The 27948-nt window shown below is 40.2% G+C and overlaps 1 protein-coding gene across 6 annotated transcripts in view; it reads right to left on the reverse strand.

The window, feature by feature from the left end:
* Positions 1–27948, reverse strand: part of LIMS1 (LIM zinc finger domain containing 1) — a 161113-nt gene that overhangs the window by 8250 nt on the left and 124915 nt on the right. For 4 of the 6 annotated variants that reach the window (XM_039222204.1, XM_039222205.1, XM_039222206.1 and 1 more), the window contains 5 exons: positions 18449–18608; positions 3710–3776; positions 2521–2641; positions 1962–2111; positions 166–316 (listed from right to left, as the gene is read on the reverse strand). In XM_039222204.1, coding sequence (XP_039078135.1) covers positions 166–316; positions 1962–2111; positions 2521–2641; positions 3710–3776; positions 18449–18608 — 649 coding nt within the window. Of the gene's footprint in view, positions 1–165; positions 317–1961; positions 2112–2520; positions 2642–3709; positions 3777–18448; positions 18609–24847; positions 25123–27948 lie in introns of those variants that run through there. The other 2 variants (XM_039222202.1, XM_039222207.1) reach the window with 2 other exon arrangements.

A 27948-nucleotide genomic window follows, 5' to 3' on the forward strand; every position in this document is an offset into this window, starting at 1 on the left:
TCATTATTGAGAGATCACAAAAGCGTGGATATTCTATATTCTTAATTTTCTACAGTCATTTGTCTTGAAAATGTCATTTAATCTTTAGAATTTCGTAATCTTGCCAGCACCTCTAAATGATGGAAATTCAAAGTATTGGTTACCCCTCCACCATTTACGACTCACCTCCACATGCCACTGCTTGCCCATGGCATTCACAACACGCCCTTCAATGGGCCGTCGACAAGCACCGCAGATAGGAACCCCCATTTTATCATGGCACGGCAGACAGTACAGCTCTCCTTTCAGCTCCCGGGCATCAGCTGTCAGCTCCTTCCTGTCCATGAGAAAGATACCCAACTTTCTTTCTTTCTTATTTATTTGAATAAATACTACTACCAAGAGAGAAAAACAGGCAACTGAGGAGGCTAACACACTTTTTAGCAGGTTTCTGAAGATCTCCCTGTAACAATCCCCATAACCTTTTTCTCCCTCTTAGTAGTGCTCACAGTAACCTAAATGAATAGGCTTGAACGGGTTTGATTCCTATCAAAACATCAATGTCATGCAATAATGATAAAATGTACACACGAGTAAGATATATACCATCACACTGATCATATTTATCACCTCCTTGTCTATGATCACATGATAGTCCTTTGGTCTTTCCGAAAAAGCTAGAGAAGAATCATCACAGTGCTCGGGACAGACTTGGTGATGTTATCTTTACAAAATAACTGAGGTCTAAAGTTAGCTCCATTTACTAACAACTATTTAAACTGTCACCAGCTTTTAAATTACAGGTTAAGTAAAAATAAAAGAAATGCCCAGATCTTTCCTCCCCACAAATGCTTAAGTTCACTATTATTTTCAGTCTCCTTCATCAATAAACATTTAGGCAGAGGTGGCCCCAATTAGCCAAAATGACTAGTTTATATTTCATCTGTTTTAAGTAATTCTCCAGAAATACTAATGACAAATGAACAGAGAAAAATTCCACCAAAGACAAATAGGCAAGAAAATGGGATAAGGTACAAACTAATATAATCACAAAATAGATGAGGTGGTTATACTCATAGCACAAAGCTGCTTTCTTGATTTTATCTTTTTTATTTTAAAATTTTTAATGTTTATTTTTGAGAGAGAGAGAGACAGAGCACAAGCAGAGGAGAAGCAGAAAGTGAGGGAGGCACAAAATACGAAGCAGGCTCCAGGCTCGAGCTGTCAGCACAGAGCCTGACGTGGGGCTCAAACTCACAGACTGTGAGATCATGACCTGAGCTAAAGTCAGATGCTTAACCAACTGAGCCACCCAGGCGCCCCTCTTTTCTTGATCTTTAGCTTACCTTATCTTGTCCACCCCCACTAGAATTTAGCATGTATGTTCAAACTGATTATACATATATAATTTTCCTATTAAATTTTTAGATAGCAAATTTAAAAAATCATAGTTGAATAATTTATTGTAATTCTTTGAAGAAAATAAATTCTCGTTAGAATAAAGCAAAATTAAATAAATGTAGTTTAAGATATTTTAAGATAACACCCTCATCATTATTACTGTAAAAGTTATATATATACAGAGAGAAGACTTTTAAAAGTTTTTTTTTTTATCTTGTATTGAAAAAGCAGTGATCAAAAACAGTTTTTGGGATAACTGAGGATATTTTACCACTGACTAAATATTTAAAGGTATGTATATATATGTTACATGTCCACACACACACACACACACACAAACGGTGTGGGGAGAGCGTGCTGGACACACTCAAATGTGGCAAAACGTTAAGTGATGAAACTTAATGATGGGTATATTGGCATTCTTCGTATTATTCCCTTGACTTCTTTATAGGCTTAAAATGTTCTAGATTATAAGGTAGAAAAAACCAATCTGGTGTGCTGGAGTAAAAGATATAGAAAAATGTGATGTTTTATTTCATTTCCACAATTTGTGAAAATAAAAAGGGAAGAAATTGCAGTACCCGCAGTTGGCACAGTTGAAATGGTCTGGATGGTAAGGGTCATTCTTGAATATCAGCGGTTGCTCATCGATGATGGCGTGGCATTTCTGGCAGATGTATTTTCCAAGGCCTCTGGCTTTCTCACGATTATGACAGGGACGACACAGATGTCTAAACAGAGCCAACACATTTTTTAGAAACTTAAGTTTTAAATCTGAGGTTCTAATAATTAAAAATAAATATGCTTCTCATATCTCTGAAGTGAATCATTAAAAAAAATCACTCGGCTTAACAGTAGAATCAAGGCACTACTTTTTACCTGAATATTTATTCCAACCCAAGTAATCCAACTGAAACTCCCTCTTAAGTATGTATCCCCCTTTTTTTGGCCCAGGGACACAGAAATTCTAGGGGCCTCTCCTAACAGCCACCAGATGAGCCAATATACACTGCAGTCTTGAGTCCCTATACCTTAAACTCACTGCCTGAAAGCACCTTCTCACAGCTCCAGGGGAAAACAGGCATGACCTTGCAGTAGTTACTTCTCCACCCACACCTGACAAGGGTGGAAAACTCCTACCTCCCAGCATTCTTGACAAACCCAATATCTGCCAGAACTTCCTGGCAGAGGTCACAGAGGAAGCACTCAGGATGCCAGCTGTTATTCATGGCTTTGATAACTCGGCCAATGATGAATTCACCTGTGGGGAAGTAACACACAAAGGACGTCCAATGTGCATTTTATTGTTAAAAGCAGTAAAGAGAAACACATAAGGAAAAAAAAACACATTTAAACCTTTCTCCACAACTAGTGACTTTCTATACATGTATTGACCACAGTAAGCACTGAATTAGGAAAAAACTGTATTTCATCTGAGTCCTTGGTTTTGATTCTCTAGTCATATTTTTGGGCTGTCTTATCATATCTCTGAATCTGGTTTTCCTTTTCTCCATGATACACAGGGCCCTCTTGAATGCCTTTTGTTCATTTCTGGTCATCGCTGACACAGCACATTTTCTTTTTTTTTCTTTAAAAAAATTTGTTTTATAGTTTTTATTTATTTTTGAGACAGAGAGAGACAGAGTATGAGCGGGTGAGGGGCAGAGAGAGAGGGAGACACAGACTCTGAAGCAGGCTCCAGGCTCTGAGCTGTCAGCACAGAGCCTGACACAGGGCTCAAACCCACGAACTGCAAGATCATGACCTGAGCTGAAGTCGGACGCTCAACCGACTGAGCCACCCATGCGCCCCTCACCACATTTTCTTGAAACCTATAATTTCTTCTTTCATTAAACTTTAGAACATTCTACTCAGTTTCTCCAATTTCTGAAGACCTTCTAGTAGAGCTGTTAGCAACCAGTGAGGTAGCTAAATTGTAAGCAAGTTAAACACTTGTGTCACACACAGCAATCCTTAAGCATGTGCGGCACCCCTCCAATGTCTTCCCTGTCTCTCTCCTGGCAACCTCAAAAGTGAGTAGTTAAAGGATGAATTAACGTGGGACAAGAACATTCCAAAGGATCATCAAATAAATGTCCTAATCAATCCCAAACAACTTTACACTAGATGTCCTTAAAAAATCATTTCTCTCATTCTCTTAAAAAAAATAGTTTTGATATTCTTCCAGTTTGTTATATATCAATGATAAGGAAAAGGATGGATAAGTATGTACCTGAATGCTATTTACAATGAGTACTAAACACCATATCCACCACTGACATAATTTTGAGACTCACTTTTTACTTTGCCATTCAGCAGTAGAACTTACCACACTGATGACAGCAAGGAGCAAAGAGCATCTGAAAGTCATGTTCACAGTACTTCCTTCCTTCAAACTGAAATAGAAAGTACCATCAGCTTGTACACATGAAACAATCACAGGATGAATATAATTATTCTGTGGAGACATATGGAGAGATGTTTTTGAACTAAGAGCTCTGCCCTAAGAATTATAATTCTACTGAGATTTTAAAAAACAGATGTACTTTTGGACCTTCTTCCCTAGACCTACCTGCATATGGGTACAGGAAAGATACACCAAACAACTGACATGGAAGCTGGTATTATGGCTCCAGAGTACAGTGACTACCCTCTAATGATGCTGAATTGTTTCCTAGCTTGCAGACTCACCTTCAGGAATCTGATGGGAGCTGCGGACTTCTCTCCCTACAAAATATGCATATGCACACAAACCCTTTCCCACTTTTTTTAGGTTGATATCTGAAATGTTGTACTATAAACTTAAATATTTACAAGGGTAGATATTCTAGTATATTATAGATCTAAACATTTTAAAATGAGGCCAAAACCTGTTAAAAATATTCTATTTTAGGGGCTCCTGGGTGGCTCAGTCAGTTAAGCATCCGACTTGCGCTCAGGTCATGACCTCGCAGTTTGTGGGTTCGAGCCCCACATCGGGCTCTGTGCTGACAACTCAGAGCTTGGAGCCTGCTTCAGATTCTATGTCTCCCTCCTCTCTCTGCCCCTCCCCCACTCATGCTCTCTCTCTGTCTCTCTCTCTCTCTGTCTCTCAAAAAATAAACATTAAATTTTTTTTTAAAAATTCTATTTTAATAGTTGGAAAATTCATACCATCCACTTTTCTCCTTGAATTATTTCCATTTCATTTCCCACAACGTTTTATCTTGGTGTGATATTTTTTCCTAAATTCTATACTAAAGTCTTTAATAGATCACCCTACCATTAAAATGTAAATAATGAAACTTTAAAATTTGTTTTATTACCTGAACCCATAAAACTCTAAAAGCTAAAAACATTCTTTTTATTCTAGATTAAGTTATTACAATGATTATTAGTACACAAATGGTTAAAACATGAATATGTTTACAAATGTCAAACTTTTTTTTCCACTATTTGTTTCACTTGAAAAGCCTGTCTTAAGGCACCTGGGTGGCTCAGTTGGCTAAGCATCCAACTTCGACTCAGGTCATGGTCTCATGGTCTGTGAGTTCGAGCCCCGCGTTGGGCTCTGTGCTGACAGGTCAGAGCCTGGAGCCTGTTTTGGATTCTGTGTCTCCCTCTTTCCCTGCCCCTCCCCCACTCACACTCTCTCTCTTAAAAATAAACATTAAAAATTAAAAAAAAAAAAGAGAGAGAGAGAAAATCCTATCTTAATGATATACACAGGGCTCCCCTTCCTCTCAAAATTATTCCATGTAACCATAGATTAATAGGACTTACTACTGGGAGAGTCAAGGTTCAACATGAATTTCTATTTTGGGGGCTGCTTTTACCCTCCTCACATACGTAAATCATGGGAATTGTAGCATGTCTCCCCTTGAATCTTTGAGCTCCTTACAATGTTCAAATATCACATATTGTTTGACTATCAAAATCCATTGTTAGTGATGTAGCAGTAGTCAACTCATCTTGGTCAATCATGGAAATTAGCTGCAGATTTAGCTCAACTTATTGAACATATTCACGATAGCTTAATTTGCAGACCAGCCAAAGCAGATTTATTCTGTGCCAGAAAAAGGCTTACTTCATTTTGAAATTCAAATTGACAAACTCTAATACGTTTAACAAATCTGTTTAAAAAAATTTTTTTTAATGTTTATTTAATTTTGAGTGAGAGACAGAGTGTGAGCAGGGGAGGGGCACAGAGAGAGGGAGACACAGAATCTGAAGCAGGCTCCAGGCTCTGAGCTGTCAGCACAGAGCCCGATGTAGGGCTCAAACTCATGAACTGTGAGGTCACAACCTGAGCGGAAGTAAGATGCTTAACCAACTGAGCCACCCAGGCTAGACATCCCCATTTATAAAAAATTTTTATTGATGTAATGAATCTGTTTTAAAAAGTTAGAAACAGATGATCATAAATTGATATGCTGTATTACCCAGTTCTCTGTCATAATGCACTGTGGGTAGCCCCAAGCAGAAGTTATTTACGAAGTAAATATGTTCCTTTACTGGATGTTACATACATATATCAAAATCACATATTTAGCTGTAATTAAAAAAAGAAATCAAATATAGAGACTCAGAAACAACTTCACTGATTTAGTTGGAAACGATAAACTTTTTTACCGGCTACCCTAGTCTTAATCCATGGGGAAAGAATGGTCTCAGAACTGTTGGTATAGCTTTATTTTTTTTTAAGATTTTTAATTTTGTTTATTTTTAATTTTGAGAGATTGTGAGTAGAAGGGCAGAGAGAGGGCAATAGAGGAGCTGAAGCTGGCTCCACACTGACAGCAGCAAGCCTGATGCAAGGCTTGAACTTAAGAACCGTGAGATCATAACCTGAGCCAAAGTTGGATATTCAACCAATTGAACCACCCGGGTGCCCCTGGCCATGTAGCCATGTAGGTTTAATAGCAAAGACTGGTTAATAACAATGCATCACAACATTTTCAGTAGGAAAACTGAATGTTTTGTGTACCATTTGTGTGTGTGTGTGTGTGTGTGTGTGTGTGTGTGTGAGGTTCATTATAGTTTTTAAAATCAGTACTTTAAAAAAAATTTTTTTTAAGTTTATTTATTTTTGTGAGAGAGAGGGAGAGAGAGCGAGCATGCATGGGGGAGGGTCAGAGAGAGGGAGACACAGAATCAGAAACAGGTTCCAGGCTCTGAGCTGTCAGCACAGAGCACGACGTGAGGCTCGAACTTACAGACTGAGAGATCGTGACCTAAGCCGAAGTCAGATGCTCAACCCAGTTGCCCCTAAAATCAGTGCTTTTTAATTGAAACAACTTAACCAAAAAATCTGTCACAGAATGTGGACACCCATTAAAACAAGGCTTAATGAGAAAAAAAAAGAAACATTCAACTTTTAGTTTGTATTTAATGAAAGAGAAAGACACATTGCTTTAGACAAAAACCAAATGAGTCCAGCAGTTAGTATATATACTATATTTGCTAGCAGATGGTAGAAAAAAATAGGATTGGTTCCAATTCAAGCAAGTCTTTTAAGATGTGGTTCAAATTGGTAGCATAGAGAGGCAGTTGAGAACTGACCATGGATCCAGAATGCCTGAGTTTAAATTCTGGCTAAACCTGAGTTTAAAATTCTGACTGGCTGTGTGACTTTGGTCAAGCTGTTGAACCTGTTTTGGCTCTGGCTTGTAACACATACTCATCAAGTTCATAATTTCTTACCAGTGCTCTATGCTTTGCTCTCACCTCTCTCCCTTTAAAAGGATGAGTTCTATAGTATACATATACAATGAAATACCACTGAGCCATAATTAGGAAGGAAATCTTGCTATTTTTTTAAAGTTTAATTATTTATTTTGAGAAAAGGGGGGGGGTGGGTAATGGACAGGGAGAGAGAGAGAGAGAGAAAATCCCAGGCAGGCTCCTCACTATCAGTGCAGAGCCCAATGTGGGGCTCAAACTCACAAATCATGAGATCAAGACTTAAGTTCAAGTTGAATGCTTACTAACTGAGCCACCTGGAAATACTGCTATTTGCAACAATATGGACAAACCTGGAGGGCATTATGTTAAAATAATTAAGTCAGGCAGAGAAAGACAAATACTGTGTGATCTCACTTATGTGTGGAATCTCAAAATGCCAGACTCCTAGAAAGAAAGTAGACTGATAGTTACTGGCACCTGGAGGGATCAGGGAAATGGGAAAATATTCCTCAAGGGGTACAAACTTCCAGTTACAAAATGAGTAAATTCTGGGGATCTAATGTACAGCACGGTGATTATAGTTAACAACACTGTATTGTATGTATACTTGAAGTCTGCTAAGGCAGTAGATGTTAAATGTTCTCACCACACACACACAAAAGATAAATACATGAGGTGATAGATGTGCTCAATATATACACGTACACATCAAATCATGTTGTACACTTTAAACTTGATGTTACTGTCGATCATATTTTAATAAAACTGAAGAAAAAGGATGAGTCCCTTCAAAATTAGAGATAAAAAAGAGGGTCTTAAAAGGGAGGGGTCATGATTACTCCCCACTCCAAATCTGCTACAAATCTGAACACAGAACATCCAACAGAGTTCCTAAAGTGAAGCTTAATAAGCTTTTCCTTATCAAGAAAATACACAAGACAGGGTGCGTGGGTGGTTCAGATGGTTGGGTGTCCAACTCTTGATTTCCAGTCAGGTCATGATCTCACAGTTTGTGGATCAAGTCCCACATCAGGCTCTGTGTTGACAGCGTGGAACCTGCTTGGGATTCTCTCTTCCTCTCTCTCTGCCCCTCACCCCACTAACATGCACCTGAGCTCTCTCCATCCCTCAAAATGAATCAGTTAAACTTTGGTTTGTGAGGATAATTTGTTCCAGAAACATGCTTGCAATCCAAAGCACTCATATATCAAAGCGAATTTCAAGAACCATTGGCCCAGCTATGCTAATGTGACATTTGGCATCATGTACTACTTGTATTACAAGACACTGCTCATTTATCAAGTTAAAATTTATTAGAAATGTTTGCTCTTCCTGCAGAACACCTGCAGAACAAGTTATTCGCACTGCAACATTTTACTGTAAATAAAACTTAAAAAAATAAAGGAAAATACACAGGGCAGGGAAAGACTAGAAGCCTTATGGGTGTGAGGATCCCTGGCTAATGACTTTTGACTGGTATCCTGGGGCAATTGATCATAGTAAGATTTGAGATTCCCTTCTCTTGTGAAATGGGAAAAGCAAGTGTTGCTGTGAATACAAACATATTATCAGACAAATCAATTTTTTGAAGAAGGATCCAAAAATTTATTTCTCTGAAATGAAAACACAAGGATCCAGAAATGGATTCCCTTGAAACCATCCGTATTGCAAATACTTTGCATCCTCTAGGGTGTGCTTATACTGCATGAGGACTAATGCAAGAGAGAATTTCTTTTGCTAGGATGAGCTGCCTCTTTTCTACAGTGTATAGAAACGATCAAACACAGTTATGGCCTGATCTCCAAGGCTGGGAGAAAGGCCAGAAGTTGATCCAAGGTAAAACTCATTAGTACACATTTCCAAGGATGAAAATGAAGAAAAATCAGAAATTATAAATTTGGAAACATCAAACTTTCAGAAATACTACCTTTCTAGGTAACTGACCTCAGGCCATAACAAATATTAATACTCCAAATATGGTTGAAATGGAATGTCTAAGAACCCTACCTTCTGCCACCTGCAAGGAACAAGGACTGTTCAGTATGGGGGAGGATTAACTCCAACCAAAATTAGCTCTACTTTATGTTTTATGTTTGAGTTCTGTGAAGCCTCTCTTTTGAGGAGGGTGTGTATGGATTCTGCAGCTTTAAAGAGCGCTTAGAATTAGACACTTAACTGGCAGTCTAATTTCAAGGCAAGTGCAAATGTTGATGATCTTCACTTGGTGATTCGTACTGTTTGTCATAAATTGCTTAGAAGTGAGTGGGTCAGCAGATAAGCTCCTCATCTAGTTGGGAAGTTTCCTCCCAACCAGACCTCCCTTCTCAGGGTTCAGCCTTCCTGAGTAATCATGATTCTATATAAGAGGAAATGAGGGAAGAAATCCCTTTGTAAAACATCTTTCCACTAAATCACTCATCACAAATTGGTCTTTCCTGTTATGCATTTTGTGACGGGGACAAAAGGACAATTTGGGAAATTCAAACTAATGAGAGAAAAAGAAATCTAAAGTATTAACAAAGAACCTAAATGTGTACTATGCCAAAATGAGAAAAGCTGCACACCATGTTCCTAGTCCTTGGTCCAGTCTATCCTGATTTGTAATGTTTCTGGAATTATATCACCTTTTAACTGTTGGTTCCGTTTTACTCTCTATAGTGCCTTCTTAGGGGAAATACTAAGAAATCCTTTTACTGGAAATAGGCCAAGATGTCACAAAATTAGATTTAGAAGCCATTACAGTGGCTATATACATACAGTTGGTGTTCGGGCCTCTGGGCTGAGTGGGTATCCCCTCTGGAAATGACATTTAAATAGCTTTCTCATGCCACCAATGACTTGGTCATTTTATAAATATTTCTTCATATGTATTAGAAGATGACTGGAAATACTGGTAACTCATGAAAACCAGTACTGATGGAAACAGATTTCTCTTTGAAGCTAACTACAATACCAAATTCAAAGATCACTAATTGTATATAACTCATACATTTGTCAGACTTCTCTAAATTTTCCTAATCTGAAAATGAGGAAAGGAAGCATGGAAGCCATCATCAAGTTCTATCCAAACCATTGTGAAAACTGTATTCATTCTTAGGACTAGGGCACAGTGTGGTCTACACAGTATACCCCACAATGTAGGCTTTCCATAAATATTTATGGAAATAAAAAAGTAGTGATGGCCATATACAAGAGGGCATTATCTCTCAGACTGATAAAATCTCAGTCCTAGGAAACTATTTAAACTTCAGTGAGAGTTGGGGCACCCTAGTGGAGGAGAACCTAGCTTGTGCAGACAAGCAGGCATGAGATAAAGTCCTGATTTGACCATCTCGCCACTAGTTAACTGTGGGCAAGGTCTCCGAGTCTCATCACGGCCACAGGTAAGTTGGGAAAAAAATACCTAACTCACAGGGTTTATGTGAGAAGGAAATGAAAGAAGAACCACAAGAACAATACTCTATAAAGCACTTAAATATAGGGGCGCCTGGGTGGCTCAGCTTGTTAAGCGTCAGACTCTTGATTTCAGCTCAGGTCATTATCTTACTGGGTCAGGAGATCAGAGTCCTGTGTTGGGCTCTCTGCACTGAAAATGCAGGGACTGCTTGGGATTCTCTCCCCCACCCCTGCCTCTGCCCCTCCCCCACTTGCACATAAGAGCACACTGTCTCAAAATAAATAAATTAAAAAAAAAATTTTTTTTAATCTAGTAGAGTACCTGGCTCAGGAATAAAAATATTAGTGTAACTCACAAGTCTTCTAAAATCAGGAATTCTAGGACATTTACTCACACATAAAGTACTAAATTCTAGGCAAGATGAAAGACGGAATTAACACAAGTGAGGTGACCTTACTCTCAACACACACAAGAAACCAGAAACAGCACCTCAGCTCCTGGGGGTGCTACTGGTTGGAAGCGACACCACCACTATGATTGTTCTAACATGTTGTTTTTATTACTACCTTCTGATACAGACATTAAAAGATAAATATTTTTTGGAATCATTAATGTTTATTTTTTAAATTTTATTTATTTTAAGAGAGAGTGCATGCAAGTGGGAGAGGGACAGAGAGGGAGAATCCCAAGCAGACTCCACACTGTCAGCACAGAGTCAGATGTGGGGCTCAGTCCCACAAATTGTGAGATCATGACCTGGGACAAAAACAAGAGTTAGACACTTAACTGACTGAGCCACCTAGGTGCCCATTTAAAAGTTGTTTAAAGGGGTGCCTAGGTGGCTCAGTCAGTTAAGTGTCTGACTTCGGCTCAGGTCATGATCTTATGGTTCATGGGTTCGAGCCCTGTGTTGGCTCTGTGCTGACAGCTCAGAGCCTGAAGCCTGCTTCAGATTCTGTATCTCCCTCTCTCTCTGACCCTCCCCTGCTCATGCAGTCTCTCTCTCTCTCTCTGAGAAATAAATAAAACATTAAAATTTTTAAGTTGTTTAAAATTAAAATGCAGAAGTAGGATATTTGAAAAGAGAAAAATAAATTTCTATTTGTGGAACCAGTTCTAATCACCACACAGATAATGTATCTTGTCTTCTGCTAAATGAGGATATTTTCATCATGAATAGTTGAGTGATGACTATCCCAAAATGGTACAGTTCTCTTTTCTTCTGTCAATTTAAAACAGAAAAAATGTAGGCTTTCTTGAGGGTCTTTCTTAAGTGAAATCTGTCTAGAAATACTTTCTAATTAAATTCACGGAATAAGAGTTAACTCTTACTGCAATCAAAGTCTCAGAGACAGAACTATAAAAAGGTTTTTATTTTGTGAGACTACTGCCTAAGCAACATGGGGAACACACCCACTAACAATGGACTTGCTATATCCATAGAGAAGTTCATAATCTACTGAAGGGATGCCTTCATTGTTTAGTATAGTGGTTCTCAACCAAGGGTGATTTAGTGCCCCTAGGGATATTCTGCTTGTCAGAACTGGGCATCTAGTGGGTAGAGATTACTAAACATTCTACAATGCACAGGAAAGCTTCCACAACAAAGCATGCTACCTAGGTTCAAACTCATAATCCTATGAGCCACATATGATTATCCCCTTGTTAGAGAAAACTGAAATTCAAAAATATTAAATAACTTGCACCAAAGCCAGTAGAGCTGGAGTTCAATCCAAGGCTGTCAGATCCTAAAATATGCACTGCTTCTTCTGTATCTACTACTTCTTTTAGGCAAAGCAATAGAGAATATAACCTAGAATTCTTATATTATCTTGTGGATTTCTATCAATTTAAAAATCATGGCTTCTCTGCCAACATACGATGTGAACTTTACTTGAGAACTGGTCATTTGAACACAGATGAAGAGGTTATTCTATTGGATGTGGAACAATGACATTATAGCCTTCAATTACTGTGTTCCTTTTTGATGACGTACCAATAAAGTGAATCCACCCTCTATTTCCACTGCACAAATCTGAGGAAAATGCTAAGGTCCTGAAACATGCTAATTATGGATACGTGCTTCCTAAGACATCCTAGGATGCACAGCTTCACTGACAGCTTCTCTCAGTTAGCAAATATTCAGAGGACCCTCTAAAGGTAAGGCACAATGTTAGAAGTACTGACAGTCTGTAAAATCACGTCATAGTTATTTTCTAAAAACAAGTATCTTCCATTTACTAAGCTCTTTTACAAAGTGCCACTGTGCTAAAACATTATCAGTATCATCTATTCCAGTTTTCAGTAGATTCTGGGATGGAAATCTGTTCTCAGGTAGATTTAACTTCTTCTATTACCAACCAGTCTGTAATCCTGTGAAGTTTTTGTATTTAACTTTGAATGACTTGATCTTGGTCAGCCTAGTCTAATTCACTGTAAGATAAGCTCCTTAAGACTCTATCTACCTTGCTCATCACTCTACTCTTAAAATGTAACATGGTGCCTGATAGGCTGTAACTGCTTAACTAATATTATAAATATTGTTACACAGATGGATAGGTCAATAAAGAACGAATAAACAAACACTTATGGAAAATCTCATGATGACTAATAGAGGCTCGTTGGTCTCCTTCAATCTGTGACTGTTCCTCAGCCTTGCTCTGTCTTAAATGACCTTGACACTTTAAAAAAGTGTTTATTTATTTTTTTTTTTTTGAGAATGAGAGAGAGAGAGAGAGCACACAAGCAAGCAAGGAGAGGGGCAGAGAAAAAGGGAGAGAACCCCAAGCAGGCTCCACACGGTCAGCATGGAGCCCGATGCTTAATTGACTGAGCCCTGACCTTGACACTTTTGAAGGGTATGTGTTGTGTTTTGTAGAGTGCTCCTCATTATGTGTTTGTCTTATGATTAGACTGAGGTCATAGATTTAGGGGGAAAATACCACAGGGGTAATAATATGCTCAATTTTCTTGCATCATATCGAGGAGTACATGGTCTCAACATGATTTCCTACTGCTCACGTCTACCTTGATCACTGGATTAAGATAGCATTTCCCAGGGGCACCTGGGTGGCTCAGTCAGTTAAGCGTCTGACTTCGGCTCAGGTCATGACCTCACAGTCTGTGAGTTTGAGACCCGCATCAGGCTCAGTGCTAGCAGCTCAGAGCCTGGAGCCCACTTAAAATTCTGTATCTCCCTCTCTTGCTCTCTCTACCTATGCCCCACTTATGCTAGGTCTCTGTCTCTCAAAAATGAATAAATGTTAAAAAAAAGTTTTTAACAAACCCAGAAAGATGGTATCTTCCAGGTTTCACCACTGCAAAGTCACTACTTTACCCTTTCTATATCCCTGTTAGAAGTGAATCATTAAGTCTAGCCCACACTCATTCCCAACTAGATATAACATGTCACTCAATAAAAGAACATTTTGCTAAGGCCCATATCCCAAAAATATTCTCTTAACTGCAACTCCTTCATTGTACCTCCTCCCCGCAAAACATAAAAATTTAAAGTAACTTCATTTAGTGTTATATGTCTGGAAATTATTTCCAAACAAATTGGCAGGAGATGGGTGTGGTGGGTATGTGTGTGAGATGCATAAGTATATGTGATATTCGCTGTACTATTCTTTCAACTTTTCTGTAGGTTTTAAATAAGAACTGAGTTTATTCAAAACACCACATTGGCCTGAACCAATATATCAAATCAGTGGTCCCCATATGGTACTGAAAATGCATCATGACTCAGGCATTTTACTCAGGGTTCTACCCGAAACTGAAATCTCCTGTTTTTACTTAAGAATACATTTCTTTCATCCACCACTCTGGACAATAAAGACTGGACACTATTCATGAGATGAACAATAGGTAAATGGGTTCAGAGTCTGTAGTATAGCCTGCTATGTTTATATTATAAAATGTCTGCCCTGGTTCCTAGTGGGAATATTAGCATTTCATCTTGCCATCTCTACAATCCAAGTACTTATATATACCATTGTATTTATTAAGCACCTAGTAGTCATCAAACACTGTATAACAAATAATAGAATACTAAATCAATAAGGACAGTCCTTGCACCCAAGGTATTTAAAGTCAGAGGGGAAGAAAATAAGCACATAAATAAATATGCTGTAATAAATCGTGAAATGCCATCCATACTAAAGCTACAAACAAAGTGCTGTGTGTAGTCAGAGAAGACAACTCTGATATGAGACAGATGAGAGTGGCCTGAAACATAACTAATGTGGTCCTTTAATAAATACACCCTGGGTACAACAGTCATTGACGACAGAAGCCATGGAGCACAAGAATCACTGAGCGTGACCTTATATTTTCAGTGATGATGGATTACAGCCTCAATGACAAACTTTTAAGTTCAACTGCTGAACCACATAAGCTGAAGGGATTGGAATTCACCTTGCATAAGGAGCCAATGTAGGTAATGGTTGCTGCTAAATCAGTCTTACGAGGAGCTGTAAATGAGCCAGAAATAGCTGAGCTCAATCAGCTTACCTCCAGACAAACATCCTGAGTGGGTAGGAAACAGTAGCATAACACTAGACTTGCCTTGGAGGCCAAAGGGAGGAGCGCCCTGGCCATCTGATCCAAAATATCACAAGTTCCACAGTATAAAGTGAATCCGATTTTCAAGGGGAAGAATTAATTCTACAGAGAAAAGAGTAGCGATGGTGGAAATAAAGGAAGGTTGATGTTTTAATAATAAGACAAAGCTGTATGAAAGCTGTAAAGTGGAAAGGACACATTTGCTATTAATACCAAGACTGAAGTCCATACGTTGTGTCTCAAATGCAAAACAAACCAGGTAAATTTTTGAGCTTCCTTTTCAATAACTGAAAACGCAGATTATTTCTTGGAAGCCCTGGATAGCTTTTTCTCGGATATCATTCAACCAAGAGGAAAAGCCAGATTTTCTACATGCAGATGTACAGATCCCTGGCCTTGGAAAAGGGGTTTTAATTTTAAGTGTAGCTAAAATAGCAATCCTCCTCAGGACCCAAGGGACCTTAAGCTGGGCAACAGTCCATTAATAGACTAGTTCTGTGTATTCATAACGTTCTGGAATAATATCAGATAGACCCAGGGAGCATATTTATAGTCCAGAAGTAAAGAGGAGTGAGGCGTGGGCAGGAGGACAAGTGTGAGTCATGCTTTATTCTGTCTCACTGCAAGCTCTCATAGCGCCTTCCCTCTGACTAAGCATAAGTGGCCTAGTAGCTCACAGCATGCAGATGCAGAACCTTAGGAGGTGATGGTGCCTGACAACGTTATTAATTCCAAAGTGCCAGGCAAATGGACCATATAATATGGAATTAATGTTTGCAAAAACTGACCCTGCCTTCTCTTTTGGATCCTTCTCTTGTTCCTCTGGACTCTCTCTATGGCTTTTGCCATAACTACCTATTTTAATAAAATATTTTATAAAAATATCTTAGATGTGAGGGGCACCTGGGTGACTCAGTCGGTTCAGCATCTAACTGGATTTCTTTGGCTTAGGTCATGATCCCTGGGTTGTGGGATCGAGCCCCACATCAGGCTCTGTGCTGAGCGTACAGCCTGCTAAAGATTCTTTCTCTCTGCTCACCCCTGCCCCCTTCCCTCCCCAACTTCCATGCTTAAAAAAAAAAAAAAAAAAAACCTTAGATTTGAAAAGAATATGCAAGGGAAAGAATACCATATTGGACATGAGGATGCCAAACTAGGTTCTAATCCCATTCAAGTCACAGGTCTTCTGTGTTAAAGCAAAATGTCAACCTCTTTGGGCCTCAAGGAGGGAAAGAAGTAGGGTTAAGGTTGGAACTGACAGGGTACGAAGACTCATGTTTCCTCAGGAGGCAGATACTTGACTCTCTTAAGCGACCTCCTTCCTTGCCCGAGTTCCAGCGCTGCGCTGGAACTACACTGCGCTAACCTGAGAACCCGAGTGTTCTGTCCAGACCATGGAGGCAAGTCCTCGTCCTTTTACTATGACTGGGGAATGCCCTCCCTCCTGCCCCACCTCCCTTTCTATCCCTGCTGCCTAGACCCGTAGTGATTTCCTTTTCTAGCGGCCACCCTCCTCATTACCACTGGCAGCTGCACTCACAGCCTCAGGGAGGGACCTGTGACCCTGCTCTAGCCACCTCCTCAGTCTTCCCTCCTACTGTGCTTCTTCTGGCTATCACTTGCTATTCCCAGCCCAAAGCCATCACCTCTGACAGAAAAAGACATTTCCACTGCCCAGGGAAGGAGTTTGGAAGAAATGAAAGAAAAGAGAACCCTGTTACCCTTGCTAGGGTTTTATTGTAGGGAATACAGTTTCTGAGATCTAGTAGGAGCTCAAAAATGTGTTCTAATCAAATTTAAAAAAAATTTTTAATGTTTATTTGTTTTTGGGAGAGAAGGAGATAGAGCATGAGTGGGGCGGGGGGGGGGGGGGAGAGAGAGAATACCAACCAGTTTCAGCACAAAGCCCAATGTGGGGCTCAAACTCACAAAACCATGAGATTGTGACACTTAACTGACTGAGCCACCCAGGTGCCCCTAAATTTTTTTTTTTTTGAGAGATAGAGCATGAGCAGGGGAGGAACAGAGAAAGAGAGAGAGAATACCAACCAGTTTCAGCACAAAGCCCAATGTGGGGCTCAAACTCACAAAACCATGAGATTGTGACACTTAACTGACTGAGCCACCCAGGTGCTTCTCTAATCAAAACTCTTAAAGCTTTTCCCAGAGTTATGTTACTACAGACAGGGCAGTTGTGCATGTCATGGGCATATGTTGGGATAAACAGCTTTTCTGCAGGCCTGGAAACCTCCCTCTCAGGAGGCATTGTTTCTACAGGAAAATGCCATCTGAGTGGCAAACAAATGACTTACTAATGACCATTAAAATTACCTTTCCTGGGGCGCCTGGATGGCTCAGTTGGTTAAGCATCCGACTTCGGCTCAGGTCATGATTTCACGGTTCATGGGTTCAAGCCCCGCGTCGGGCTTGTGCTGACAGCTCAGAGCTTGGAGCCTGCTTCAGATTCTGTGTCTCCCTCTCTCTCTGACCCTCCCCTGTTCACACTGTCTCTCTCTCTCTCAGAAATAAATAAAACATTAAAAAAAATTTTTTTTAATTACCTTTCCTTCTTCAGGAATGGCTTTTAAAGCAGGGAAGTTAAAAAAATGTGCTAGGCAAAGAAGAAATTAAAGAGCAGCTGTCTCTGGCTATAACATAATTCTATGTACAGATATTATTACAGAGAGACATGCATATAAATAACACACACATATAAATATGTAAGGAGTAAGTTGGTAAAAGTACACTATCTAATTGGTCACACACACACACAACCACTTATCTTCATTAACAGCATGGGCTTGGCCTCTATAGCCTAGTCCCAAAAGCAAACATATTCTGTGAGAAGGGGGTTTTATCAATGGTAAGAAGACATGTAAGTGTAGACACCACAGGGTAACATGGGAGAATCAAGAACAAGAATGTGGAAAAGAAGATAAATAGAAGAGCTTAATTTGGACAGAATATTGCTCCAAAATATCCAAACAAGATCCCCCTTAGAGAATGAATGCATGGAAGCTCCCATTCATTGCCTGAAAGGTAGGTAACAGATGCCCTGCCTTAAAGAAGATGTTTCATGGTGCTCTGAATGGTAGAAAGACAGAAGCAGGAATCAGGAAGGTATGTGTAGGGGGGCAAGCAAGTCAGAAAACTTGCAGCTTAAGTTTATGAAAGGGCTCTGTCTGCTGAGCTAAATTGTGCAGATCTGATAGGTTGAGTCACAAGGCACCAAGGGTTCTGGCACAGGAAGGTGAAATGAACAGTACAAGCTGGTGGGTCTGTCAGAGCATCCCACACACAAGCCATCACTGACCTAATGAGTACCAAACACCTAGTACTTCAATACAATCTTCATACCGAAGTTTAAAGCAAACAAGGATGCCTCAAAACAAGGTAGAGTGAGGAGGGAATGGCGCCCCTGTGCTTCTGTCCAGGTTGACTCACCTCATAGAAGAGTCCCTCCGGGAACTGCTGGAAACACTGGGCACACACAAAGCACTGCTCATGGTACAGCTCCCCGTTACTGTTTACTATCTTCTCGGCGGGCGCAAAGCCCCCCTTGCAGCGTTCACAGGTGGCGTTGGCCAGGGCATTGGCCATGTTGCTGTAATACACAAAGGATAGAAGTCACAGGCTGTCTACCTTTTCTTTTTTTTTTTAATTTAATGTTTATTTATTTTTGAGATAGAGAGTGACAGAGAATGAGGGGGAGAGGGACAGAGACAGTGGGACTCACAGAATCTGAAGCAGGCTCCGGGTTCTGAGCTGTCAGTGCAGAGCCAGACGTGGGGCTCGAACTCATGTACTGCAAGATCATGACCTGAGCTGAAGTTGGACACTTAACCGACTGAGCCACCCAGGTGCTCCTTGTCCACCTTTTCTTAAACTTAAGACCAAAAAACACAAAGGACTGAGGAGAAAATTCTGTCTGATCACAAAAATCATACAATAGCACTGAAGCCCAATTTCTTGTGTCTTAAGTACTCAACTCAAACTGTTCCCATCTCTTTGTCCTAGCATCTTAGGTGCTGAAAGGCTCTGTTGCTTGGAATCTGTTTTTAATATTGCTGACATTCCTCTTACTAAATATACTCCAAGAGAGTGTCTGCTACCTGTGAGGAACTAGGGATAGAGATGAAAGTCAAGAATTGCCCTCTAGGAGCTTGAGGTTACAGCTTCCTAAGTAGCCTAATTAAAAAATCCACCAATCACCATCTCAAAGCCAGTTTTTCGGCCTTTTGAGAACAGAATCTAAATTGCATGTCAACTGAATGGCATGTCTTAGGCTGGACACAGGTTATCCCTTTGGATATATCCTGCTGAAGGCAACTGCTGCAATATCTCTTAAATTCAGCCGGAGTGCCTTAGTCCTGTAATCTTATTAGTAAGACAAATATGGAGCACTGGGATTATAAGATGTATCTTAAAGTCACAGGATTGTCCATTATGAAGATCATCTTAAGACACGACACAGGGAGGTTCAGGGTGATGGAATGACCAGCCCAATGTCACAAAGCTCAGTAGTTAATGGAAGACACAGCACCAGAATCCAGGGACCCCATTCATATAGCCACAACCAGATTATAGCCTCAATTTCACACAAATCAAGAAGATGTGACAGGGATACCATCACACTTTACACATTAGGCAGTCAAGTGACCACCGAAGAGCCTGGGAACCTGATCTCTCCCTTGCAGTCATTCCACTGTACCTTGAAACATACAAGAGGCACTCTATATTCCAGGTCGTATTTAACCACTGTGTAGTTTGGAAGGAAAAAAGCATATACTCAGATAATTACTCATTCTCTAACAAGCCCTGGTTTCACATTAAGAATTGCTTTATTCTAGGGGCGTCTGGCTGGCTCAGTCAGAGAAGTGAGCATGCAACTCTTGATATTGGGTGGTGAGTTCAAGCCCCATGTTGGAGGTAGAGATTACTTAAATAAACTTTAAAAAAACACTAAAGACCTGCTTTGTTCTTTTTTTTTCTTTTTTTTTTTTTTTTTACAAATAGTTTATTGTCAAATTGGTTTCCATATAACACCCAGTGCTCAACCCCACAAGTGTCCTCCTCCATGCCCATCTCCCCGCTCCTCCCCACATCCATCAGTCCTCAGTTTGTTTCTCAGCATTCAAGAGTCTCTCATGGTTTGCCTCTCTCCCTTTCCCCACCACTTCCCCCCTTCTTCTCCCCCATGGTTCTCCGTTAAGTTCCTCCTAATCCTCCTATACATGCAAACATGTGATATTTGTCTTTCTCTGCCTCATTTCGCTCAGCACAACACCCTCAAGGTCCATCCATGTTGCTACACATGGCCAGATTTCATTGTTTCTCATTGCCATGTAGTATTCCGTGGTATAAATAAACCACATCTTCTTGATCCATTCGTCCGTTGATGGACACTTAGGCTCTTTCCATGTTTTAGCTATTGTGGAGAGTGCTGCTATGAACATTGGGGTCCATGTGCTCCTATGCCTCAGCATTTCTGTATCCCTTGGGTAAATTCCTAGCAGTGCTATTGCTGGGTCATAGGGGAGTTCTATTGTTAGTTTCCTGAGGAGCCTCCACACTGTTTCCCAGAGGGGCTGTACCAGTTTACATTCCCACCAACAGTGTATGAGGGTGCCCGTTTCTCCACCTTCTCGCCAGCATCTAGAGTTCTCTGATTTGCTCATTTTAGCCACTCTGACTGGCATGAGGTGGTATCTCAGCGTGGTTTTGATTTGTATTTCCCTGATGAGGAGGGATGCTGAGCATCGTTTCATGTGTCTGTTGGCCATCTGGATGTCCTCTTTGGAGAAGTGTCTGTTCATATCTTCTGCCCATTTCTTCACTGGGTTGTTTGTTTTTCAGGTGTGGAGTTTGGTGAGTTCCTAAGACCTGCTTTGTTCTAAAAGGCCTTGAAGTGGGGAAGGTCCCCTAACCAGAGCAGTCACTGGCTAAGCTGTCCATCACAGTGTGGCAAGTTTATTTTCAGAACACCCACTCACCGCACAAGCTCTACCTGCATGTCTAGGTTCCTGGAAAAGCCTGTAACCACCGAGATACTGAATCAATCCACCTGGTAAAGTTACTGCTGACATTCTCCAGAATCTTCACAACCACCCTATGAGGCAGGTGAGGAGTTTTCATTTTACAGACAGATTAATAACCACCGTGTCCCCAGCTAGTTTTTAAGTTTTGCTGTTTCCTTAGCAGAAGGACTCACACATATGTTGTCTCATCTCCACCACACTCCAGTGGAAGAAAACTTTGCCTTCTTGCCCCAAATGTTTCAAAGAATAGTACTCATATTTTGTAGCTTTGCCATAACTAGCCTCATGTAGAGGTTCATAACCACATACCAATCAAAACTCAACCTTACTTAATAGGCTTAAATACAGAATTAAAATATCAAAGAAAAAAAAAGAAAAAGAAAACAAAAGAGCACCTGGGTGGCTCAGTTGGTTAGGCAACTGACTCTTGGTTTCGACTCAGGTCATCATCTCATGGGTGGGTGAGATTGAGCCCCACATGGGACTCTGCCCTAAGTGTCATACAGCCTGCTTGGGATTCTCTCTTCCCCCTCTCTCTGACTCTTCCCTGCTTGCACATATACTTATACATGCGCGCGTGCGCGCGCGCGCACACACACACACACTCTTTTTAAACAAACAAACAAACAAACAAAATCTTAAAAAAAGGAAGATAGGCGGCCTCACTGCTTGGCAAACCTGGACTAAGTATTACATTAAAATAAATTTTCTACTTTGTCATTTCAAAATTACTGTGGGTTAGGGAGGGGCCCCTGGGTGGCTTAGTTGGTTAAGCATCTGACTTCACCTTAGGTCATGATCTTGTGGCTCATGAATTCAAGCCCGTGTCAGGCTCTTGTAGTGATAACTCAGAGCCTGGAGCCAGCTTCAGATTCTGTCTCCCTCTCTCTCTGCCCCTCCTCCACTCATGCTCTGTCTCTCTCCCTTTCGCAAGAATAAACATTAAAAAAAAAATTACTGTGGGTTAGGGAGAAAAATCCATCTCCATTTCTTACTGGGCTTTGCCATAAGCCAGATGAATTATAGCATTTTTAACAAAGCTCTTGGAAAGGTCTGTGCTTCCCCTTTCTCCTGACCAAAATTCACAGGTGTCCCTAGATGCTGGATGGTAAGCCCACACCTGCCTTCTAATTCTTAATATCATTTTGAAGATAAAATAAGAAGAGTATATAATTTTGGAAGCCAGAAGATGCTACTCAAATAAAAAGCATCATTATTCATCTTCAACCTCCTCAAAAGATTCACCCTATCCTTATAATTTTAAAAGAACTCCTAAAAAGCAGGAAATGCAGAACATTCTGGAATGTCCTGATCCATTAGTATCTATCTCAAGTGGTTCTTAAAGTACAAGGGTCACTGTGACCCTTTTAGGGGTTCAAAAAATTCCTCCCTTTTCCAACTACATCTCTATGGGAAGCATATATATTTTTTTATATCCATTAGCAACATATTACAATAGGATAAACAGAGAATCAGAACCGAGAAACTGTCTTAGTCATTAATGAGATTTGCAAAAATGTAATTCAATGCTATTTTCCCCACCAAGCTCTTGTCATTTTGGAAACAGTTATTTTTCATAAAAATTAATTAATATTTCGAATACAGTATCGCTAACAAAAGCTCTTTGGGGACCGCAATAATTTTTTTTCATTTTTTTTAAACATTTGATTTATTTTTGCGAGACAGAGAGAGACAGAGCATGAGAAGGAGAGGGGCAGAGAGAGGAGACATAGAATCTGAAGCGGGCTCTATGCTCCGAGCTATCAGCACAGAGCCTGACGTGGGGCTCCTATGAACTGTGAGATCGTGACCTGAGCCAAAGTTAGGCACTTTACTCAGGAGCCCCGGGGGGACCTCAATTTTTAAGAGTGTAAAGCAGTCCCAAGATCAAAGCATTTATCACCTGTTTACTACTCATTATACTAAACACTGGTTATATTCAAATTCAAATACTCAAATAGTTAGAATTAACTAGGTCGACACAGAATAAAAACAAATACATAGTTTCCCACACACAGGAAAAATAAACTAGTTTTAGAGATAATGTATTGTGTATTTTTGAAGAAGTATTCCTTTTAATAACAAGCAGGATAAGGAAACAGAACATTAGAGGAAACTTTCAGAACAAAAGCCCCAATAATCTCACCCAGCTACTGAACTGTTTACATTTCCTTTTCCTCTCCTGTTTTTGACCCTCTGGCACTATTTAGTCAATGGACTACTTTTTAGAGCAGTTTTAGGTTAAGAGCAAAACTAAGCAGAAAGCAGAAAGAGTTCCCATTCACCACCACACGTGAGCCTCCCTTGCTACCAACATCCCCCACCAGAGAGGTGGTACTTTGTTATGACTGATGAACCTACAGTGACCTGTGTATTGTTTTTTACAAGTGTTTTTATCTTTGATATACTACGATAGAAGTTACATTTTATTTTATTATTTTTAGTTCAGGTAATTATTTATTTACTTATTGACTTAATTTAAATTCAAGTTAGTTAACATATCATGTAGCACTGGTTTCAGCAGTCGAGCCCAGTGATTCATCACTTACATATGACACCCAGTGCCATCCCAACAAGTGCCCTCTTTAACATCCATCACCCCTTTAGCCCACCCCTCCTCCAGCAACCCTCAGTCTGTTCTCTGTATTTCAGAGTCTCTTATGATTTGCCTCCCTCTCTACATTTTAAAAGTTATGAATGATAGTTATAACTGTCATCAGGCTAGAAATAATTAGTTGGCTGATTTTTCAAAAGGGAGTTATCTAAAAAGTGTTGATGACAAAGAATATATATATTGGGAAATATCTTTACATTGGCCAGTTATAACTGATTTACCTGATCCACTTCCACAAATCAACTGCACACAGAAAACTTCGTATCATTGAGCTTTTTGTTTTTCTTGTATCTTACTGATCAAAGATTGTGAAACAAATTTTCTGGCATTAAAGTGAAAAAACCGTGTAAATTTAAAAAGCATCTTGAAAGTCCATAAAGCATTTTGGTTACAGTATAATTATAATTGCCCGATTACACTTAAACAGAACTCTTTATAAGTTGTGAAAAATAAATGACATATGTTAGAATAACACACAGAATGAGTTGATGGAAATAGAAAATCAAGTCAGTTAAATTCTCTTTAACTCTTAATTTACAAATTGGGAATTTGCAATAATTCAAAACTTCTGTCTTTACATGAGTTGGTCTAAATGCTACTAAATAGTTCTAAATACTACTCTGCACTATTTTTTTTATTGTTTGCTAAAACTCATTTAATGATATGAATTAGACTAACGTTTTAGAGTTAATAAATAATATATATATATATATAGGTTACACAACATTCTTATTTATTTATTCAACCCCCTCAAGACAGTAATAAGAAACCCAGTTAGCCTACTTCAAACTGCTTTGTTAAACCTAACAAAAATGTGCACCCTGTATCAACAGTCTGTAATTCAGTCTTTACTGTTCCTTTCAACTTATCTGTGGGAAGTTTTAGAGCATAAAACTTTTCTATTATAAATCCTGACAGCAGAAACTCTAAACCTCCCTCTTGGACTACATAATGAAAATGTACTATTATCAGGAACCTACTGAAGACAACTGAAGGCACCATTTTCGTTCACTTCTGCCATTTCATCTGGTGGATTCCTGCCTGCTGGAATACACCCCCTGCCCCTCCATCACCCTAGAATGCCCCTGCTAAAAGTCAAGGAAATAAAACTGTCAATGGCTAGTGAACTTGAAGCCCAATATGGCTAGATCTGAAGAGGGGAGCTCCTCTCCCAGGAGAAGAGACACTTACAATTTCGCATAAAAGTCACAAAACTCCTTGTAGACCTTTACGTCACTGTGTCTGCGCTGCAGTTTGGACACAGCTCTCTCGTCTTCATTGCCATTAGCTTGGTGGACACTGTTAAGGGCTGTCTGGGGGATTTCTTCATTCTCTGGGATAACACAGGGACGCGTCCTGCCCGGGAACGCCATCTGTGTGTGTTTGAGAGCCCCAAGCCCAGGGCAGAGAGTAGCAGGCAGGGGACGAGAAACAATTTCCAGGCCTCCCCCGCTTCCCTGCCAGGGTCACTCCCACTGTTCCCACACACGTCAGCCCTGTGTTTGCCAGGGTCGCTCCTGGCCTTTCATGTTAAGAGCTCTGGCAGCAAAGCAGTCGGTTGTTGTGCCAGTCCTGATTTACTGAGGTATTTCTGGAAGCTCTGGAAAATATTCCACAAAGCAGTGACAGTCTCTGTTGGAGCAGTCTTCCCGATGGACTGTCTGTAAACACTACTACAGAATAGAGGACTGCCTGGCAGCGTCCAAGAGAAACGAACATCCACCTGCCCTGGGGAATGTCAGTAGGCATCAACCACACGAACACTGTGCTGCTTGTAAAATATCCCCAGATATTCTGTTCCTAAACAAGCTCCCTGATGAGGCCAATGCAGCTGGCACACTCTACAGGGCATCATAATGCCCAGGGCATTATGCCCATGCTTGCCAGCTATGCCCACGGTGGCCATCCCCCAGGGGTGAGTCCCTGAGATTTCGAGCTACTTTGGACTTTTATTTATCCTAGTACTTGCTACACAGCAAGAGTTGGATGATATGTTCAATGAATGGATGCAAGAGGAAATAGGAAAGCACTAGAGTCTAATTAGAAACCCCCAGCTAATCCCAGTCTTTATCACCGCTAAGGATGCTACTGGCATTCCTGCGACAGTCAATCCGCAGTACTGTTGTCTTGGAGCAGTGCTACAGATGAGGAAGGTGATGATGAAGGCCACGGGCAATACAGGGGCTCAGAACTTTTCTCCAGGCCCAGTCCTCTGAGGTCAAGGTGCTGTCTCACCAAAATCAAGGTACCAAGGGCCACTTAAGGGAAAAAAGCTAGAGAGTAGGTAAAAGGTTCACTGTCCAACAGAGGTCACACTAGAGATGAGAGCCATGAAATCAACAGCAAACAGAAAAAAATGCAGCTGAGACTCCCAAGTAGTAACTGTAAATAATGCTACCAAAGCATTTGTAAGTGCTATCACATCTCTAAAAGGTAGGTATTATTTACAGGTGAGGAACTGAGGTGCAAGGAGGCTGAAAAACTATTAAGTACATGGTAGAGTTAAGATTTAAATCTAGGTAACGTCATTCTAGAGGCTATGTTGTCAACTACCATGTGAGAAAACAATCAAACATATTCACTGGAGAGCAAAATAAGTTAACTACAAAAGATTAAGTAGTGAGGACAAAATGAGACAGAAGCAGAAAATGAGATCTATTTTTCCCACTTTGAAACCTAACAATCTCAGAGCATAGATCAGAAATTCAAAGGCTGTGGGGCTAGGGATCCTGCCCAGATCCCAAGCCTATGGCTGATGGAGTAAGAGACTCACCATTTTTTTTTTTTTTTTTTTTTTTTGGTAGGCTCCACACCCAATGCTGAGCCCAATGCAGACCTTGAATTCATGACCCTGAGAGTAAGACGAATATCAAGAGTCAGATGCTTAATCGACTGAGCCACCCAGGGACCCTAAGACTCATCATTCTTAAAGACCAAAGAGACAACCTCATGGTTTAACATGTATAAAACATGTAAAGTTTTTAAATTTTATCACACCATATAGAATAGAGAGAGAAGGCAGCAGGCATGGACACATACACACGCTGACTCAGAAACATGCCACTGAATTAGCAGGAGCACATAGGAAGTGGGGAACTATCCATGCCTCCTGCCCAGAATACTTCTTCCCTCTCAACCAGATTATCTTCTTTTATTTTTTTTAAAAGAAAATGTGAAATAACCTTTATTATGTTTTTTTTTAATTTCTTTTATCATTTTCTACATTTTGTAAACAACAAAGTTTGGTCTTCCCCTACCTGAAACAGAGCAAGGGAAGGAATAAAGACGTAATTAGAGGGGTGCCTGGGTGGCTCAGTTGGGTAAGCATCCAAATGTCGGTTTTGGTTCAGGTCCTGATCTCAATGTTTGTGAGTTCAAGCCCCATGTCAGTCAGGCTCTGTGCTAACATGGAGCTTGCTTGGGATTCTCTCCCCGTCTCTCTGTCCCTCCCCTGCTTGTTCTCTCTCTCTCAAAATAAAATTAAAAACACATTTAAAAATTAAAAAAATAAAGAGGTATTCAAGAAGAAGAAAGGTATTCAAAAATCCAACAAATGTTGTATGATAATAAGGCAAGTGGCTAAAGATAATAAAATTAGTTGGCCTAAAAAATAAATATTATAGTTTTGTATATATGACAGGTTTCCGGAGGGAACACACCTTACACATGTGTGTTCAGTAAACATTACTTGACTTGATTATGAAAATTCATTTCTGAGAAGGAAAAATAATCAAACAGAAGGAGATACACTCTCCTTCAAATGGGAGTTAAATTGGGCACAGAGATTAATTGCGGCGGGTTCTGGAGGGAAGTAGGAATGCTAACATTGGGCACCCTGGAGCAACCCCCAGCCTTCCTGCTCACCTGAATTCTTCTCTTCTTCTTCTTCTTTTTCTTTCTTTCTTTTTTTTTTTTTTTTTTACAAATAGTTTATTATCAAGTTGGTTTCCATATAACACCCAGTGCTCATCCCCACAAGTGTCCTCCTCCATGCCCATCACCGCTCTTCCCTTCCCCTCCACCCCCATCAGCCCTCAGTTTGTTCTCAGCATTCAAGAGTCTCTCATGGTTTGCCTCTGTCCCTCTCCCCCACCATTTCCCCCTTTCTTCTCCCCCATGGTCCTCCGTTAAGTTCCTCCTAATCCTCCTATATGTGCAAACATAAGATATTTGTCCTTCTCTGCCTGACTTATTTCGCTCAGCACAACACCCTCAAGGTCCATCCATGTTGCTACACATGGCCAGATTTCATTGTTTCTCATTGCCATGTAGTATTCCATCGCATAGATAAA

This window comes from Hyaena hyaena, unplaced genomic scaffold, assembly GCF_003009895.1.
Source record: "Hyaena hyaena isolate Hyena2069 unplaced genomic scaffold, ASM300989v1 scaffold_1074, whole genome shotgun sequence".
Lineage (NCBI taxonomy): Eukaryota > Metazoa > Chordata > Mammalia > Carnivora > Hyaenidae > Hyaena > Hyaena hyaena.